Here is an 18566-nt window from a genome sequence, read left to right as displayed (position 1 = left end):
ACAGTAGCTATTGCAGAATGTATGACATACTGAAACGATCTCTTTTTAATACATCTTACTGCAAAGCCCTTAGCTTTTCAAAAGCATTAAAAATGTATTAATTTTCCTCATAACCACGTGTGTTCATGGCTCTAAAATACTTCTCTTTTAAAGAGTGTATGTGCGTATCTATAAATAATACTAGTTGTTCATTTATATATACATACACATAAAGAAGTATTATTAGCTCTGTACCATATAGCTCTGTACCGTATAGCCAGCTGCTGTGTTTAACAAAGCTTTAAAAAATAGTAATTCATATGTATGTTCTAGTGCATGAAAATGTGTGATAAATTAAACTGTAGAGTTCTGAAGAATCAAGTATTTTAACCCAGCCTTGTTTCTCACCACTTCAATTTTGCAGTATTGCTGGTTTTATATATATTATTTTATGTTTATAAAAATTTTAGGTTAGGTGAAGAACTCTATAAAATACATTTTTAATATTTTTCAGGCCTGTATAGACTTTAAATGTGTTAATGCAAGTGAGCTTGGTTACAACTGTGATGTAATGCAGAAGTGCAATGGCCGTGCTGTAAGTATATTATTTTTATTACATTAGGCTTCTGGAGATTATTGATAGGCACAATAAATCTGAATGAATAAAATAAATAACGAAACATATTCTTTGTTTTTTCGAATGTGTACTAAAAGTCACATCCATTTTTATCTATAGTTCATGTTACCAATGCCCTGTAAAACTTTCATCACAAGTGTGGATACTACATTTAATATGAAATAGGCAAAGTAGATCCCATTACATTACTAAATTAGCTGTACAATTTTGAAAACAATGTAATTCTCTGCAGAGGAAAATATAATGAATGAATCATGTTATATTTCTGTGTGAAAAATCAGAACAGGATCTAGACATAGTAAAACCCAGAAGCTCTCCTTAAGCAATGGTCTATGTAAGACAAATGAGAAAAGGGACTTGTAGAGGCTTTGCAGCAACAGGAGCCAGCAATATCACTCACAATGTAAGGCCATGCCAGCAGAGGGGAAAAATGGTTGTGCCAAGATCTTTCCTTCAGCTATACACCACAATCTGTTTTCACACACACTTCTTCATGTGCAGCTCTAAATACGATTTGTTCCTTTGATAATTCTGATTTGTTCTAACTGGATGTACATATTTAGGCTGCAATTCTTCAAAGGGATCCATTAGCACAGCCCTTTGCAACCATATGGCATCTCAGGCCAGGTCTACACTATGGGAGAAATTCAAACTAAGATATGCAACTCCAGCTATGAGAATAGCGTAGCAGGAGTCAACATACCTTCGGTTGAATTTCTGTGGTGTCCTCACTGCAGGAAGTCAATGGGAAAGACTCTTCCATTGGCTTCCTTTTCTCCTTGCAACCTAGTGGACTACTGGGGTCAACAGGGACGCCATCAGCAGTCGATTCAGTGGGTCCTTACTAGACCCGCTAAATTGAACACCAGGAGCTCGATCTTGAGAGTATCAGTCTTGAGGTATATGAAGACAAGCCTTCATTAACATCAATGGGATTTGCTGTGAGAGTCATTGTACTCGCTGGGAATAACTCTCAGGAAGTTCAGCTTCTTACTACAATCCTCACTCTGGAGTTGACCATAAATGTTGACCATAAATGTTGTAATATTCCAAACCTTTCTAGGCCTGAAAGTTGTAGGCAGTGGTTTCCAAATAAAATATTTGCATATGTGTGGTTAAAAAGGAGTCTAGATATTGTGCTTATGGTAGCTGCATTCGTTTCTAAAAGAGGGAAATTACCATAGACACAATATCTTAATACATTTTATAAGTCTTTCCTTTAAATGATCTGTGGTGCCATGAGTGATAATTGTAAATAAATTCGTTTTGAATTTGAACCTGGTGTCCCTTCAAGCATGGGATTTGGACCCTGTTCCAAAGCCAGTTGAAGTCCATGGGAGTCTTTTTATTGATTGCAATGCACTTTGGATCAGGCCTTTTGGCCTCTCATTTCCCATCTCTCAGCTAGAGTATGAAGAATTAAATAATCATAGAATACTAGGACTGGAAGGAACCTTGAGAGGTCATCGAGTCCAGTCCCCTGCCCTCATGGCAGGTCGAAATACTGTCTAGACCATCCCTGATAGACATTTATCTACCCTACTCTTAAATATCTCCAGAGATGGAGATTCCACAACCTCCCTGGGCAATTTATTCCAGTGTTTGACTATCCTGACAGTTAGGAACTTTTTCCTAATGTCCAACCTAAACCTCCCTTGCTGCAGTTTAAGCCCATTGCTTCTTGTTCAATCGTCAGAGGCCAAGATGAACAAGTTTTCTCCCTCCTCCTTATGACACCCTTTCAGATACTCGAAAACTGCTATCATGTCCCCCCTCAATTTTCTCTTTTCTAAACTAAACAAACCCAATTCTTTCAGACTTCCTTCATAGGTCATGTTCTCTAGACCTTTAATCATTCTTGTTGCTCTTGAAATGCAGTGCCCAGAACTGGACACAATACTCCCACTGAGGCCTAACTAGCGCAGAGTAGAGTGGAAGAATGACTTCTCGTGTCTTGCTCACAATTATTTATTTATTTATTTATTTATTCATAAATAATATAAATGCAAAAGTGACATATCAGTGCTAAGAAACTTTTATTTAATTGTGGTATCTTATGTGGCTACAGGTGTGTAACAACAATGGAAATTGTCACTGCAATCCTGGCTGGGCTCCTCCTTTCTGTGATAAATCAGGCTATGGTGGCAGTATTGACAGTGGTCCAACTCATATAGGTAGGATACTGAAGCTTTCTCAGTTTGACTGCAATGTCTGACAAAATAAACTATTACTTACTTCTGTTTCCTTTTTATTTTTATTATAAAGACCCCAGAGGATGGACAAAATCCTCTGGTGGCTTAGCTCCACTGATTTACAGGGAATTATATTCCATGTAGTTAGAGCTGTGTCAGTACCAGGATATCCAGCAATCTGTATTAACATTTATATTAACATTTGTGTCAGCTTATAATGCAAAATGAATCTGATATTTTTTCTTAACAAATATATACAAATTGTTTTGAAATCATTATTTGGAAAAGATGAACAACCTACTTTTGACTTGTAAGTATGCTGAAGAAAATATGTTGAGTCAGAGAAATAATGAAAATTAGGAATTTGCAAGCAAATTTTTTTTAAAAAGGTGAAATTGTGTTTGTCAATTTCAGAGATCTTGAAAAAAATACAGATTATGGGAAAGAGAAAAGCTAACATGCTGCTTTCATCTCTTTAAAAAAGGGCAAGCAATCTTAGAATCAGAGAACCATAGAGCTGGAAGAGACCTCAGAAGGCCATCAAGTCCAGCCCTCTGCCCAAGGCAGGACCAATCCCAATTAAATCAACCCAGCCAGGGCTTTGTCAAGCCGAGACTTAAATACCTCTAGGGATGGAGACTCCACTACTTCCCTAGGTAACCCATTCCAGTGCTTCACCACCCTCCTAGTGAAATAGTTTTTCCTAATATCCAACCTGGACCTCTCCCACCACAACTTGAGACCATTGTTCCTTGTTTTTCCATCCGTCACTACTGTGAACAGCCTCTCTCCATCCTCTTTGGAACCTCCCTTAAGGAAGTTGAAGGCTTCTATCAGATTCCCCCCTCACTCTTCACTTCTGCAGACTAAATAGACCCAATCCCCTCAGCCTCTCCTCATAGGTCAGATGCTCCAGCCCCGTGATCATTTTGGTCGCCCTCCGCTAGACCCTCTCCAATGTATCCACATCTTTCCTGTAATTGGGGACCCAGAACTGGACACAGTACTCCAGATATGGCCTCAACAGAGCCGAATAAAGAGGAACAATCACATCTCTAGATCTACTGGCAATGCTCCTCTTAATGCAACCTAATATGCCATTAGCCTTCTTGGTTACAAGGACACACTGTTGACTCATATCCAGCTTCTCATCCATTGTAATCCCCAGGTCCTTTTCTGCAGAATTGCTACTTAGCCAATCTCTAATATTGCAGAACTGCTACTTAGCCAATTTCTGATCTTGAGTCCAAATACTTGTCTGATCTTTACTATTAGTTACATTGACTTCACTAAATCTACTAATATGTATATATATTGTTTAGAATATGCTTTGTGATTACTTAGAGGGTTAGAATTCTCACCAATGTTGATATAGCAGCAAATATTTGCATAATGAAATTAAACAAGATGATGAGCTCATGCTGTTTGCATTTCTTTTCCTTAGATACATCACTTCGAGATGGCTTGCTTGTATTTTTTCTGTTTGTGCTTCCAGTGCTGATTGCAATTGTGATGATAGTTCTCAAGAGAGATGCAATAAAGAGAAGGTTTTGCCGGAAAAGCAGAAGACGATACAGGTGTGAAAAATGTATTTTCATCACAACCAATGTCATGCTTGTCGTAGTGGGGTATTTCATCACTTGATATATCATGTTCTAATGCAATGCAGAACAAGTCTTAATGTCACAAGTGTTATAAAGCAGACCCTTATAGGGGCTTTGTCCGTACTAGGCTCTACCACTTCTACCACCAGTGGAATTGCACTGGTATGAGCAACAGTAGGAAATATTTGTCAAAATGTCCCATCTAATCACATCCTAAAGCAAGAGTGGGCAATAAGCTGGAAGCAATTAGCCAGGGTTGTCCCTGGCAGGACACCAGTGCAGTGGGCACAGCAGGGCAGTGTAGATGCGCCACGGTCAACAAGGGAAGCCTTTGTCGACCGCTCCGATATGCCTTGTGAAACCGGGCATACCGGACCCATCGACAAAGGCTTCCCTTGTTGACCGCAGCGCGTCTAGATTGCCCTGCTGTGCCGATCAGCTGATCGTCGGCACAGCGCAGCGGCCATTTTTATGTAAATGAAGCGGCAATTATTTAAATCGCTGCTTCATTTTGCTATGTCTAGTAAACTCATCTACATGGCTCCATCGACGGAGCCATATAGTCTAAACATACCCTTAGGGGTAAATTAGAACTAAATAACAGCACAGAACACTGAGCGCCAGGACTGGTGTCTGTAAAACAAACTTTATGGGGCCATGGGAAACCTGGCCACACCCATGACAAGTGGACATCCAGTTAACTAAAATCAAGCTGGACCACACATGTTGCCGGACCAGAGAGTGCCAGACTAAAGAGGTTCAACCTGTATCTCCAAAATAAAGATTAAAAAGAGAAGAAACAGCAGATCAGAAGTTGCCCTAAATAATGCTCATATAGTTCCACACATTTGGCCTCCTGGTGCATATGTGTTTTTCTCAGGTTACAAGTTTGTGGCTATGCAGGAAACTTTCTGTTTTATTTAAACTGTCCAGATGCATACAGTAAGAGATAGTTCCTGCCTTGAAGATCTTATAGTCCAAATAGACAATTCAGATATAGAGTGGCAGGGAAAATAGAAACACAGAGAAGTAAATGACTTGTTCAAGATCACACACTGACAGAACTAGAGAAAGAATCTTGGGCTCCAAACCCCTGATCAGTGTCCTAGCCACTGGACTACATTACTTCTTCAATGTAATTAATCTAGATTTATACTAACTTTTCTGATTACGTGAATTTTATTTTAGGAATAATAATACACAGCAACCAAGGCAAAATAATGGACCAAACCAGAATAATGCTATAAATAATCAGGTAAGATGACGTTTTCAACAAAGAGAAGCTAGACAACACTCAACTGCTCTTAGTAGAGATCAGAGGTGCTTCCTTCCTTTAGGAACTGAATGTTGGTCTGCAGAGATCATTGCTAGCCCAAATAATGTTGGACCTAAATTGTATTCCACAGAGAGCAATTGCCAATCTAGCCCATCAGTCCATTTTTGGCACACAAAAAACAACCCTATGTGTTAAAAGAATATAAAGAATATGCATAGAAAATAGAAAAAGCTCTGAAACTGTCATGAATTTTAAAATTAAGGAATAAAGCAAATGGTAGACATGTGACCTTGCTAAAGAACCTCTTTAAAAATAAACTAAATTAAGAGGAAAGTATGTTTGGAACATACAAAGCTTTGTTTTCTCCTTCCCATCTCCTTGGCACCCTATTCATTTAAAACAAATCAGCTGGTATCATTTTGAAATATTTGTGTTGTTTTATAGTCATGATTGTGAGAACTTGCCCCTAATGTATTTTAAGTTTTGTCTCTGCTGTACTTCTTCCCCATACCTCTTTCTATTCTTTTCTTTATTCCTGCTTTTTTTGGTCTTTCCCTCATTCTAATTTCTCTTCCTTTTTTCTGTTTAGTGCTCTGTCCATAATAAATTGTTTATGGATCTTTGCTAATATTAACTTATTGATTCTCATAACACTCCAGTGCACTATGTAAGTAAGGGTTCATTTACACAGCAGGGCTTAACTCGAAAAAAGTTATACAAATTAAGCTACGTCAATTGCATAGCTTATTTCAAAATAGCTTATTTCGAAATTGGGAGTGGCTACACAGCACTTATTTCAAAATACAGCACTCTTCCTCCAACTTCCCTTACTCCTCGTACAACGATGGTTACAGGATTTGGAGTAAGAAGTCTTCCAGCTTGACAGTATTTTGACATTATTTCAAAATAACTGCCTGCTGTGTAGACGTGGACTAAGTTATTTTGAAATAACCCTAGTTATTTCAAAATAATGTTGCTGTGTAGACATACCCTAATGTAATCTCATTTTACAAATAGAGAAACTGAGTCATGGAGACCGTTTAGTAACTTGCCCAGCATTACTCAGGAAATCTGGGACAAATATCAGAATAAAACCTAGATTCCCTGGCTCCCAGTCCTGTGGTCAGACTACAGGCCCCCTACTCCTTATGCTTCTCACACAAACCTTCACCTTTCATCTCTTCCCTATCTTGCTTTTCATTTCCCAGACTTCCTTTCTGCCCTTTTTTGCTAAGTGCTTTGGGAATGAACAGATAACCTCATCCCAACATTGTTCCTGTAGAATAGCATGAAAATTGTAGATTGCTGCTTTCTAATGTCAGTTGTTACATAGTCAGTCATAAAGTTATAGTTCATTAAGAAGAAAATGAGTTTTGGAGCTGAAGAAGAGTAGATCTGGCTCCTATTCCCAGCAATGCCACAATCTTGGTGTGAAACCCTGGGCCTGTTTTCACTATTGTATAATAGCGATTATAGTGCTTTCCTACGTGAGATTTGATAAATTATTTGCAAAGTGCTTTGAGATCCTTAGGTACTTCTATATTTATTTATTTAAAATAATTTTACCCCGCCTCTCTATTCGAAATATTTGAAGTGGGTTACAAAATTTTTAAAAACACAATACAAATATATATAAAAATTTAAAAATTACGAGACCCCAAAAGAACATAAAACCTGCTAAAAGTGTCTCGAGGGGAGGAACACATGCATACAGACTCAAACACAAATAAAAGCACATGTAAAAAGGGTAGCTTTAGCCTGATGCCAAAACATTGCTAACATTGGCGCCATGCAAATATCCCGAGGAAAAGAATTCCACAGCTTGGGAGCAAGGGCTGAGAAGTCCCTGTTCCACATAGATGTTAATCTTATCTCTGTAAGTGGGGAAACACTAAGCAGAGCCTCCACAGCTGACCTCAGTCCCAGGGCAGGTTCATAGGGGAGAAGATGGTCCTTCAGATACCCCGGACCCAACTCATTTAGGGCTTTATAGCTCATAACCAAGACTTTAAATTGTGCCCGAAAACATACTGGAAGCCAGTGCAGCTGCTGGAGCACTGGCATAATGTGCTCCGTATAACACGTATTAGTTAAAACTCGAACAGCTGCATTCTGGACCAGCTGAAGTTTCCGAAGGCTCTTTAGAGACAGTACTTTAAAAGTACTATTAAATCCTATGCTCTTAAAACTGAAAATGATTTGGCATATTTTTGAGATAGTTTGTCAAAAAATGGTATTGACAAGTGTTTTGCTATTTCTGACAAATATGTATAGTGTTCACAGTTAAAGATTTACAATAGTGTAATTTGTAAATTGTATTTATTTATTAATAATGAATGATTAACCACATGGTTTTTTCCCCCAAAGATATGTCTAGTGTTATTGGGGGTTATTTCTATCTTCTTTTTACTTCACATTTGTTGCTCTCTTTTTCAGCCAGCAACAAAAAATTCTGGGATTTTTACAATATCACATTTTCCTGCTCCAAGGTTTGTAATTTTTAATTTTTACTCTATTTTTTAAATGTGTGTTCATTGCATTATTATCACAAACAAAGGGCACAAAGTGGCTAAGAGGTGGCACCCTTCTAGCTGTCTTGAATAGTGCCTTTTATACAATGTTTTGTACATTGTAAAATAGAATCATAGGATTGGAAGGAAACTTGAAAGGGTATCAGTTCCAGTCCCTGCACTCTGGCAAGCACCCTCTAGTCTAGACCATCCCTGGAAGGTGTTTGTCTATCCTGCTCTTAAAAATCTCCAGAGATGGAGATTCTACAACCTACCTAGACAATTGTTTCAGTAGTTAATCCCCCTGACAGTTAGGAAGCTTTTCCTGTCCAACCTAAACCTCCCTTGCTGTAATTTAAGCCCAGGGCTTCTTGTCTTATCCTTGTCCCATTAGAGGTTAAGGAGAATAATTTTTCTCCCTCCTTCTTCTAACAACATTTTAGGTACTTGAAAACTGTTATCAAGTCCCTCCTAGTCCTCTCTTTTCCAAACTAAACAAACCCAGTTCTTTCAGTCTTCCCTCATAGGCCATGTACTCTAGACCTGTAATCATTTTTGTTGCTTTTCTATGGACTTTTTCCAATTTGTCCACATCTTGCCTGAAAACTGGCGCCCAGAACTAGACATAGTATTCCAGCTGAGGGCTAATCAGCACAGAGTAGAGCAAAATAGTTCAGAATAACTAATTCCCATTTCTTACCTATAACACTCCTAGGCTGTGTCTACACTGGGCCACTTATTCCGGAAAAACAGCCGCTTTTCCGGAATAAGCTGCGAGCTGTCTACACTGGCCATTGAATTTCTGGAAAAGCAACGATGCTTTACTGTACAAAATCAGCCGCTATTCCGGAAAAACTATTCTGCTCCCGCTCGGGGATAAGTCCTTATTCCGGAACACTGTTCCGGAAAAGGGCCAGTGTAGACAGCCCAGTAGTCTTTTCCGGAAAAAAGCCCCGATCGCAAAAATGGCGATCGGGGCTCTTTTCCAGAAAAGCGCATCTACATTGGCCACAGACGCTTTTCCGGAAAAAGGGCTTTTCTGGAAAAGCAGCCTGCCAATGTAGACGCTCTTTTTCCGGAAAAACTGAAAACGGAATAGTATTCCGTTTTAAGCAGTTCCGGAAATTCATGCCAGTGTAGTAGACACAGCCCTAATGCATCCCAGAGTGAGGTTGTGCTTTTTTTTTTGGAATGGTATCATACCATTGATTCACGTTTAGTTTGTGGTCCACTATGACCCCCAGATCTCTTTCAATAATACTCCTTCCTGTGGAGTCATTTCCTATTTTATATGTGTGCAATAGATTAATTGTTCCTTCCTAAGTGGGGTACTTTTCATTTGTCCTTATTGAATTTCATCCTATTTACCGCAAAGCATTTCTCCAGTTTGTCCAGATAATTTTGAATTATAATCCTATCCATAAAAGTACTTAAAATCCCTCACAACTTGGTATCATCCAAAATAGACAATATTTACAGTGTTTATGTATTTGTAGGAAACATAAGAACAGCCATACTGGGTGGGATCAAAGGTCCATCTGGCCCAGTATCCTGTCTGCCAACAGTGGCCAATGACAAATTCCCCAGAGGGAATGAACAGAATAGGAATCATTAAATGATCCATCCCTTGTTGCCCATTCCCAGCTTCTGCTAGGGACACCATTCCTGCCCATCCTGGCTAATAGCCATTGATGGATCAATCCTCCATAATTGTATCTAGCTCTTTTTTAAACCCTGTTAAAGTCCTAGCCTTCACAACATCCTCTGACAAGGAGTGCCATAGGTTGACTATTTTGAAAGTTTTCAAAAATCTTTTGTCATCATTCTAAAATCACACAGGGTGGCTACGTCTACACTGGCCCCTTTTCCAGAAGAGGCATGCTAATTTAGAACTTTGGAATAGGGAAATCCGCGGGGGATTTAAATATCCCCCGCGGGATTTAAATAAACATGGCCGCCGCTTTTTTTCCGGCTTGGGGAAAAGCCGGAAAAAAGCGTCTAGACTGACGCGATCCTCCGGAATAAAGCCCTTTTCCGGAGAATCTCTTATTCTTGCAAGTAGGAATAAGAGATCCTCCGGAATAGGGCTTTATTCCAGAGGATCGCGCCAGTCTAGATGCTTTTTTCCGGCTTTTCCCCAAGCCGGAAAAAAAGCGGCGGCCATGTTTATTTAAATCCCGCGGGGGATATTTAAATCCCCCGCGGATTTCCCTATTCCAAAGTTAGAAATTAGCATGCCTCTTCCGAAGAAGGGGCCAGTGTAGACGTAGCCGGTATGTCTACACTACATCGCTATTTCGAATTATCTTAATTCGAAATAGTTAATTCAAATTAAGCTAATTTGAATTAACACATCTACACATAAAATCTATTTTGAAATAGCGTTTTGCTATTTCGAAATAGCGCGACCACACTGAGTGGACCCTGAACCGAGGTTAAGGCTGGCTAGAACCAGTGCTGGCAGGGCATCAGGTTAGGACTTAGTGTGTGGGGCTGCTGCCTGAGGCTAACTGAGCTCCATGCTTAAAGGGACCCTACCCCCACTCTGGACAGACAGTTCTCAGGGTTCCCGGCTTGTCTACCTCAATGAGGGACAGCAAAGCAGTCCTGTCTTGAATGCCCTGAGTGCCCGCACTCGGGACACCAAAGCACTTGGCCACATGGAGTCAGAGCTGCCCCTGGACATGCCGGTGCGTCTCATGGGGTCGTTGCCATCAGCCCGGCTGCACTTGCTGCAGGCTGCCATACGGGGAGTCCATTGGGGGGCTGTCAGGATCCAGGAGGCCCTGCGGGAGAGCGTCCACCCCGAGGAGCCCTCAGAGCCACACCGGCCCTCCTCACCGGGGGCTAGTTCCCCATTCCTCCCTCACATCCTTCCACTTATCCCTCTCTAGCCCCCTTCCTGATGTCAAATAAAAGACACGTATGTTCAAAAATAGAAACTGGGTTTATTGAACAAAACTGGGGGGGAGGGTGAACCTCTGGGGAGACTGGGAAAAGGAGGTGAGAGAGGGGAGGGGCAAACCTGGGAGGAGGGAGCTGGAAGGGGGAAGCAAGGGGAAGAAGAGGGAGGGGAAGCTCAGGGCCCTGGGTTGGGGGGCCTTGCCGGACTAACTTGATTTTCATGCAAACCTGCTCCTGGGTTCGCATGTGGCTTTTGGTGGCCAGGCTGGCAGCTATCCTGCCATAGACGGACGCATTCCTCTGTGTAGTGAGGAGATCATAGACACTGGAGGCATCCCCCCCCAAACCTGAATAAGGTCCATGATCTGCACCCTGGACCAGGAAGGAACCCGTCTTCTCCAGCCCATCAGGCTCCTGCAAGCTGGCAGACTGCTCCTGGGGAGCAGTGGAGGGCTGGCTGCCAGTGGCTTGCTGGCTCATGTTTTGGGGCCACTGGGTCTGGGGCCCCGGCGGCCACTGCTGGCTCTGGGCTGGCAGGCTTGGAGCTGGCACAGGCACTGTGGCCAGGGTCTACCCCTTTAATGGCTCTGGGGCTGAGGGAGCGGAAAGTAAGTTTTCCTGGTTGTACCCAGAGTGGCCACCAGGGCTCCCTGGGAAGGGCTGGAGGCCCCCTATTTCGAATTAAATGTCTACACATCACTTAATTCTAAATAGCTATTTCGAATTTGGTGTTACTCCTTGTAGAATGAGGTTTACCAAATTCGAATTAAGGGCTCTGTTATTTCAAATTAAATTTGAAATAGCGGTTTGCATGTATAGACGTTATTAAAGTTAATTCCAAATAACGACTGTTTTCCGGAAAAGCGTCTGAGCCCAATGTAGACAAGCTTTTCCGGAAAAGAGCCCCGATCACCATTTTTGCGATCGGGGCTTTTTTCCGGAAAAGACTACTGGGCTGTCTACACTGGCCCTTTTCCAGAACAGTGTTCCGTAATAAGGATTTATGCCTGAGCAGGAGCAGAATAGTTTTTCTGGAATAGCGGCTGATTTTGTACAGTAGAGCATCGTTGCTTTTCCGGAAATTCAAGGGCCAGTGTAGACAGCTCGCAGCTTATTCCGGAAAAGCGGCTGATTTTCCGGAATAAGTGGCTCAGTGTAGACACAGCCTAAAACTATATTATACTGTTCCACTACAAGGTGGCACTGCGTGTGAAATATATTATTTAAACAAATCTCAGACATACAAATCTCAGCTTCAGAGCATTAAAGGATCTAGTGATGAACACATCTAGTATGTATAAACAATTTGTTATCAGTCCATATCTAGTGCAGAAACATGACACTTTCTGCATAGCACAATACAGAGACTAGAAAGCTTAGAAAATCCCCTGACTTCAAAGATCCTCACAGGGAAAAGGGGATATGTAAGGGCATGATGCAGAGGTTATTCAAGCCGTTGGGGTGGCTCCTGTACTTTTCTGTGGCCTGGAGAAAAAGTGGGGAGGATTGCTCCCCACTGTGCATCTGGTCAGTGCCCAGCCCAGCTACCTGGGCCACCCTACTAGTATTTCCATCATCCTACTTCTCTAAGTGGATTTAAATGACTGACTCATCACATTGTGCATTCTTTTGCAATTTGACTAGCTACAGAACACTTTTATTACTGACCCTTATTCCTTAATGCCTTGGGATATGTCATCAAAGAACGGTCATCCAGAGTTTTCTGCAATTGTGGGAATTGTTTGCTAGACACTAAATGCATGTTTGCTAGACACTAAATGCATGTGGATATACAAATTCCATTGAAAGTTTAAATGCCTTACAAACCAAACTAGATACTGCAAACTGATCATTATCGTAGTTGTCTGATACAGATCTTATGAAAAATGAAATATGCAGTCACCTCAGCATTCAAACTAGCAGTGCAAAAAAACAAAAACAAAAAAACCCCAGAGTTCTTGAGAAAAAAATAGAAACTTTTAAAAAAAGTATTTGAGATAATAGTGGGGTGATACTAAAGCAGGACTGTTCAAAAATCTCTCACAACAGTTCTTCCATCTTTGCTTATCACTATATGGCTACGTCTACACTGGCCCCTTTTCCGGAAGGGGCATGTAAATTTCAGCAGTCGTCGTAGGGAAATCCGCGGGGGATTTAAATATCCCCCGCGGCATTTAAATAAAAATGTCCGCCGCTTTTTTCCGGCTTTTAAAAAAGCCGGAAAAGAGCGTCTAGACTGGCCCCGATCCTCCGGAAAAAGTGCCCTTTTCCGGAGGCTCTTATTCTTACTTAATAAGAGCCTCCGGAAAAGGGCACTTTTTCCGGAGGATCGGGGCCAGTCTAGACGCTCTTTTCCGGCTTTTTTAAAAGCTGGAAAAAAGCGGCGGACATTTTTATTTAAATGCCGCGGGGGATATTTAAATCCCCCGCGGATTTCCCTACGACGACTGCTGAAATTTACATGCCCCTTCCGGAAAAGGGGCCAGTGTAGACGTAGCCTATTAGTACCTGCTTTGATGAGAAATGCTTTTATGGGTTTCTAAAGTAGAGACTTATGAATTAGTATAGCACCTTCCACGTTGTATTATTAGTCACAAATGCTGACACTGTACATGGCTGCATCACTGTGGAGAAAAAGATACAGGTTGGACCTCCCTGATCTGGCACCCTGTGGGAACACTGAGCAGAGCCTCCCAAATGAAGGAATTTGCCAGTTTAGGGAAAGTCCTCTGCCACCTGCCTCCCAGCCTACTGCCTCTTCCTGTGGCTGGGTCTGCTCCAGCCCCACTGCCACTAGGCTACAGCTCTGCTGCTGATGGGCTCCAGTGCAATGGGCTGGCTAGAGCTCTCTGGATACTGAGATCCCCAGCCACCGTAACACTGCTGTTGCCACACCCCACTGCAGCTCCCTAGGAACGGGGCTCCCCAGTTGCTGGCTGCCCTGTTGCTGCTGCACTCCTTGGGGACAAGGCTTCCTTGGCCTGGGCTCCCTGGGACAGGGTCCCCAGCCACCGTTGGACCCACTGGTGGGCTCCCCACCTACACTCCTGGTTGCCTCACACTCTCCAGAGCTGGGGCTCTCTGTTCCAGCATTTGTGGTCATTCCGGACCATGGATGTTGCCAGACCAGAAAGTCCTAGATTTAGGAAGTTTAACCTGTACCATCACATTTTCTGAAATTTCCAGGAGAAAGTTGGTTCTGAAATTACACACAATTCCAGAAAAGCAAATGTTAATAACTGTAGAGCTGTCTTACACAAAAGTTAATAAAAGGTTTGGCTCCATATCTGATCTCAAGATACTTCAGTTTTTTATGATTCAGTTACAGCAGACAAAGTATACTTAATACTACAGAACCCAAGAAACAAACAAAGACCTGAGGGCTGAAGTATTTATCTGTGCCTTTGTTGCCACCTCTGATCTTTTGTCAGTCTTTTCTATTTAGACTGTGAGCTTTTGGGGGCCAACTTATTCGCGAGTGCACAATAAGTACAATGGGGCTGTGATCTCAGAAAGCCTGTAAGTGCTACTATAATTACTAACACTCAAAATATTTTAAAATGGGAGATTCAATACCATTCTAACAAGCACATAAGAAATAACATGGATAAGTAGATTTTCTTGAACTGATGATCATTGTCAGTTCCTGAAATATGGTATCAAACATGCCCTAACAGTATTTTTCACTCTTTAGGCAGGCAATACAAAATCAGTTTCCTGCAGCTCCTTCAAGATCTCACCAGCGACCACCTGTCCCACCCAGACCTGTTGTCTGAAAACAATCCTCCTCACAAATTCAGACAAATACGTTGAGTAAACTGAAAAAAAAACCTGGCAAGGTAAATCAATGAAGTCTATTAGAATTGGGTTTTTTTTTTTCTGTTATCTGAAGGTCTCAATCTTGTAGTACTAAGAGTCAGAACTACCTCTGAAACACAATAGACTGCGTCATCAGAAAAGGCCTGATATTGAGGGGTGATGAGCACCTGCCACACAACTTCAAAGGAAATCGATATGTAAAAATAATCATCTCTTCCTCAACCTAGACTTCTTTGAAGCACAAGACAATCTAGCAGCCAGGGAGAGGGGAGTTTAAGATGAATTTAATTAACCTTTTCACCTGCCTAACCTTAGGCTTCTCTGGGGCTCAGGAGACCTGTCTTAAGTTATGATAGCCTCACCAGGCATGTAGAATCTCTGCAGTACCACTGTATTGGAGCACTACTTCCATCACTCTCCTATACTTGTTTGTGTGAGAAGATCCTTGGGAGGCAGCATTACAGCTGTTTTCCCTGTGCCTGCAACTTTTTAGGGCTTCTTTATGCCCCTTCATCTCTTTTACACAATGTACAGTGGCTTATGCAGTGGTGGGGACTTATTAGCAATATTACATATACATCCAACTGTTCCAAATAAACAAAAGAATTCTGATGAAGAGAATATAATGAAGGAATCTATTTACAGAATAAATCTGGGTATAAATAATTAATCTAGCCTCAATACTAACTTTTACTTTATTATACATATCCTTGTTTACTATCTTATTTATAACACATCAGGAAAAAAACCCTAGCTGCTTAACTACATATTAAATGTTTACTTGTAATTACAATTTGAGATTTCAAGGAATATCTTCAGCTCTAAAATTAACAGAATATAGTCTTGTAGTTCTAAATGTGACATTACCTGTAAGGAGTATTGATTTAAAAGAAAAGAATGAAAATTGCACAGTTTGGCAAAATGGACAACTAACTGGAATGAGTGTTGGGAAAATCTATTATATATTCAGAGTGAACATGCTGTGGAAAAAGAGAAAATGTTTACACTGATTCAAAATGATGTGAATAATAAGATAAAATTAATCGAAGGATAACTTTAGGCTCAGTATCTGAAAGATTTTCCAGTTGTGGGTCACATCCTTCCCTCGTGAAGCTATAAGAACTGAGTTTGTTCTGTTATTCTCAGAAGAACTTGCTGGTGGGGAAAATAAAGCACATTTTTCTGATCCTTGCCCCTCCCAATACTGGTCTCACTGCTACCTGATCTGTCTTCTGTGTTCACTCACCCCTCCACAGGAAAGGGAACACTACAGCAAAAACACTTTCCCATAAGGAGCATAAACAAACATCCTAAAATCAATTAAATTATGGAATAGTACCCCAAAGGAAGAAGAAACCCCTATATTGTCTTTTTACAATTGAACCAAATGAAGAAATAGAAAATATACTGTAGAAAAATAAAATCCTCAGCACTGACAAGATAGTCTAGTCTCTTCTATTTGTAATTTCTCAGTATGTGGAAAACAAGTGTTACTCTTAGTTATATTAAATATATACCTATTATTAACCTATTGTTTTTTTAATAATGGTACTAAGTACTGGCAGCATTTTAGCACAAGTTGTTAATGTTCGCATATTTTATAGTACTTTTATATTTGAATGTAAAAAATATAAAAATTGTACTCTAGCAACATATACATCAGGAATAAGTAAAGCATTTGCGCTAGTACTTCTGATATGGAAAAGTGTTTACTGAAAACCAATTTTGCATTTTATGTCAAACTAAATCAGGACACAAAATATCAGTTCATACCCATACTGGTTGTAATAAGCAGTCATGTTTTATTATAGAAATACTGTTCAGTGTTTCAAGGAGTGTTTTGTTATTCTCCCCTTGTAAAGGGAATTGACTTGAGCAATTCCATAGGCAGAATGTATTTCTTGGAATTTCTGTAATTTATACTAAACAAATAAAAAAGTATCCTACTATCTATGTACATGAATAAGAGTGCATGAAATAAAATGGAAGCAAACAATAATCCTTTATCAAAAAACTGCAAATATATTTTTCAAGTCACTGTGGTACTGACCAGTGTTCCTTGTAAACTGTAACCACTCAGGAGAGATTCCAATGCTTCAAAGTTGATTAGCAGAATTCCCACAGCTAGTTTTTGTTTGTTTGTTTCTGATGAGGGTGCACGTTCACACATGCTTCCATGCACATAAAAATATATTCTGCACATGGATGGAAAAAACTAGAGGTGTATTGACAAGAATTTTTCTTTATAGCATTGTATTCTAAGTGTTCAATATTGTAAATCAATACTTTTGAAACATGTAACATTAAAAATATTTACATAACATGTAGGTGTAGTTTATTACAATGGATAAGAATATGCAGATTATAGCAACTTCTGGAAAATGAATCAATAGAAAATAAGAAAATGTCTGAAGACATGCAGGCTACGTCTACACTGGCCCCTTTTCCGGAAGGGGCATGTAAATTTCATGAGTCGTCGTAGGGAAATGCGCGGGGGATTTAAATATCCCCCGCGGCATTTAAATAAAAATGTCCGCCGCTTTTTTCCGGCTTTTAAAAAAGCCGGAAAAGAGCGTCTAGACTGGCCCCGATCCTCCGGAAAAAGTGCCCTTTTCCAGAGGCTCTTATTCTTACTTTGAAGTAGGAATAAGACCCTCCGGAAAAGGGCACTTTTTCCGGAGGATCGGGGCCAGTCTAGACGCTCTTTTCCGGCTTTTTTAAAAGCCGGAAAAAAGCGGCGGACATTTTTATTTAAATGCCGCGGGGGATATTTAAATCCCCCGCGCATTTCCCTACGACGACTAGTGAAATTTACATGCCCCTTCCGGAAAAGGGGCCAGTGTAGACGTAGCCGCAGTGTTTCAAAGAATTTCTCTTTTTTAACTTAAGTGGTTAAGAAAAAGATGCAATATGGGAACCCCTACTGCCATCTCCTGTGCTAATTCACAAATGAAATAAATGACTTTGAGTGGAGGGGCAACTGAAGTGCCAGTGCTTGATAGCTTCCTAGCCAAACCAGTCAGGATCATCTGTTAGAGGCAACAAGATCTACAGGCAGATCCTGATCTACTGGTTGGTGACCTCTGCTGCAAAGGGTATTTTGCAGATATAGTAACATTCTATGCATCTGTTCATTGTGGAGGCAACTTGGTGAGCCAATCAGACTCAGCACACGGGGGTCTCATCGGCTCTGCAGACATTACGTGGTTTTAATCGAGGGCCCAGATCCTGCAAACTGACCAAAGGCAGCACCCTATCCCCACTTCCCTGGGTGGCGCTCCGGTGCTTGTGTGGGGCAGCACAGCTAAGCCGGCAGGTTGGAGTCCTGGCCAGCTGAGGCAAACCCTGCTCTTCGCAAGGGGGCCCGGAAAATTGGTGTTTCTAAGGCGCGGAGCTGTGCCAGGTACCCGGCAGGGCCCGGACTTTTACCGCCAGCTGCGCAAACCTAAGGCCACCGAGAGATACAAAAGGCGCCTCCAACGCGCGCCAGGCAGCCCGGGGGCTCCTCCCAGGGCTGTGACCGCGGTCGCAAAGGGACCGGAGCGCGCGGCGCTCTCTGGGCTGGAACACGGAAGCGAGATGCGCTTCCCGCCCCTCCCACATGGGAAACTGGCGCCACTGCGCACACGTACGATTGCTAGCGCG

At 41.3% G+C, this 18566-nt stretch overlaps 1 protein-coding gene across 1 annotated transcript in view; it reads left to right on the top strand.

The window, feature by feature from the left end:
• Positions 1–15620, top strand: part of LOC102450996 (disintegrin and metalloproteinase domain-containing protein 9-like) — a 53807-nt gene extending 38187 nt beyond the window's left edge. The window contains exons 17-22 of the mRNA XM_006136089.5: positions 494–574; positions 2685–2790; positions 4253–4385; positions 5601–5667; positions 8125–8177; positions 14797–15620. Of these exons, the coding sequence (XP_006136151.3) occupies positions 494–574; positions 2685–2790; positions 4253–4385; positions 5601–5667; positions 8125–8177; positions 14797–14878 (522 nt within the window). The 3' untranslated portion in view covers positions 14879–15620. The remainder of the gene's footprint in view (positions 1–493; positions 575–2684; positions 2791–4252; positions 4386–5600; positions 5668–8124; positions 8178–14796) is intronic.
• Positions 15621–18566: the final 2946 nt, after the last annotated feature.

This window comes from Pelodiscus sinensis, chromosome 8 (assembly GCF_052426305.1).
Source record: "Pelodiscus sinensis isolate ZL-2025 chromosome 8, ASM5242630v1, whole genome shotgun sequence".
In the NCBI taxonomy this organism is placed as follows: Eukaryota; Metazoa; Chordata; order Testudines; family Trionychidae; genus Pelodiscus; species Pelodiscus sinensis.
Note: the sequence above shows the minus strand (reverse complement) of the source record. Positions and strands in the feature narration are given on the sequence as shown.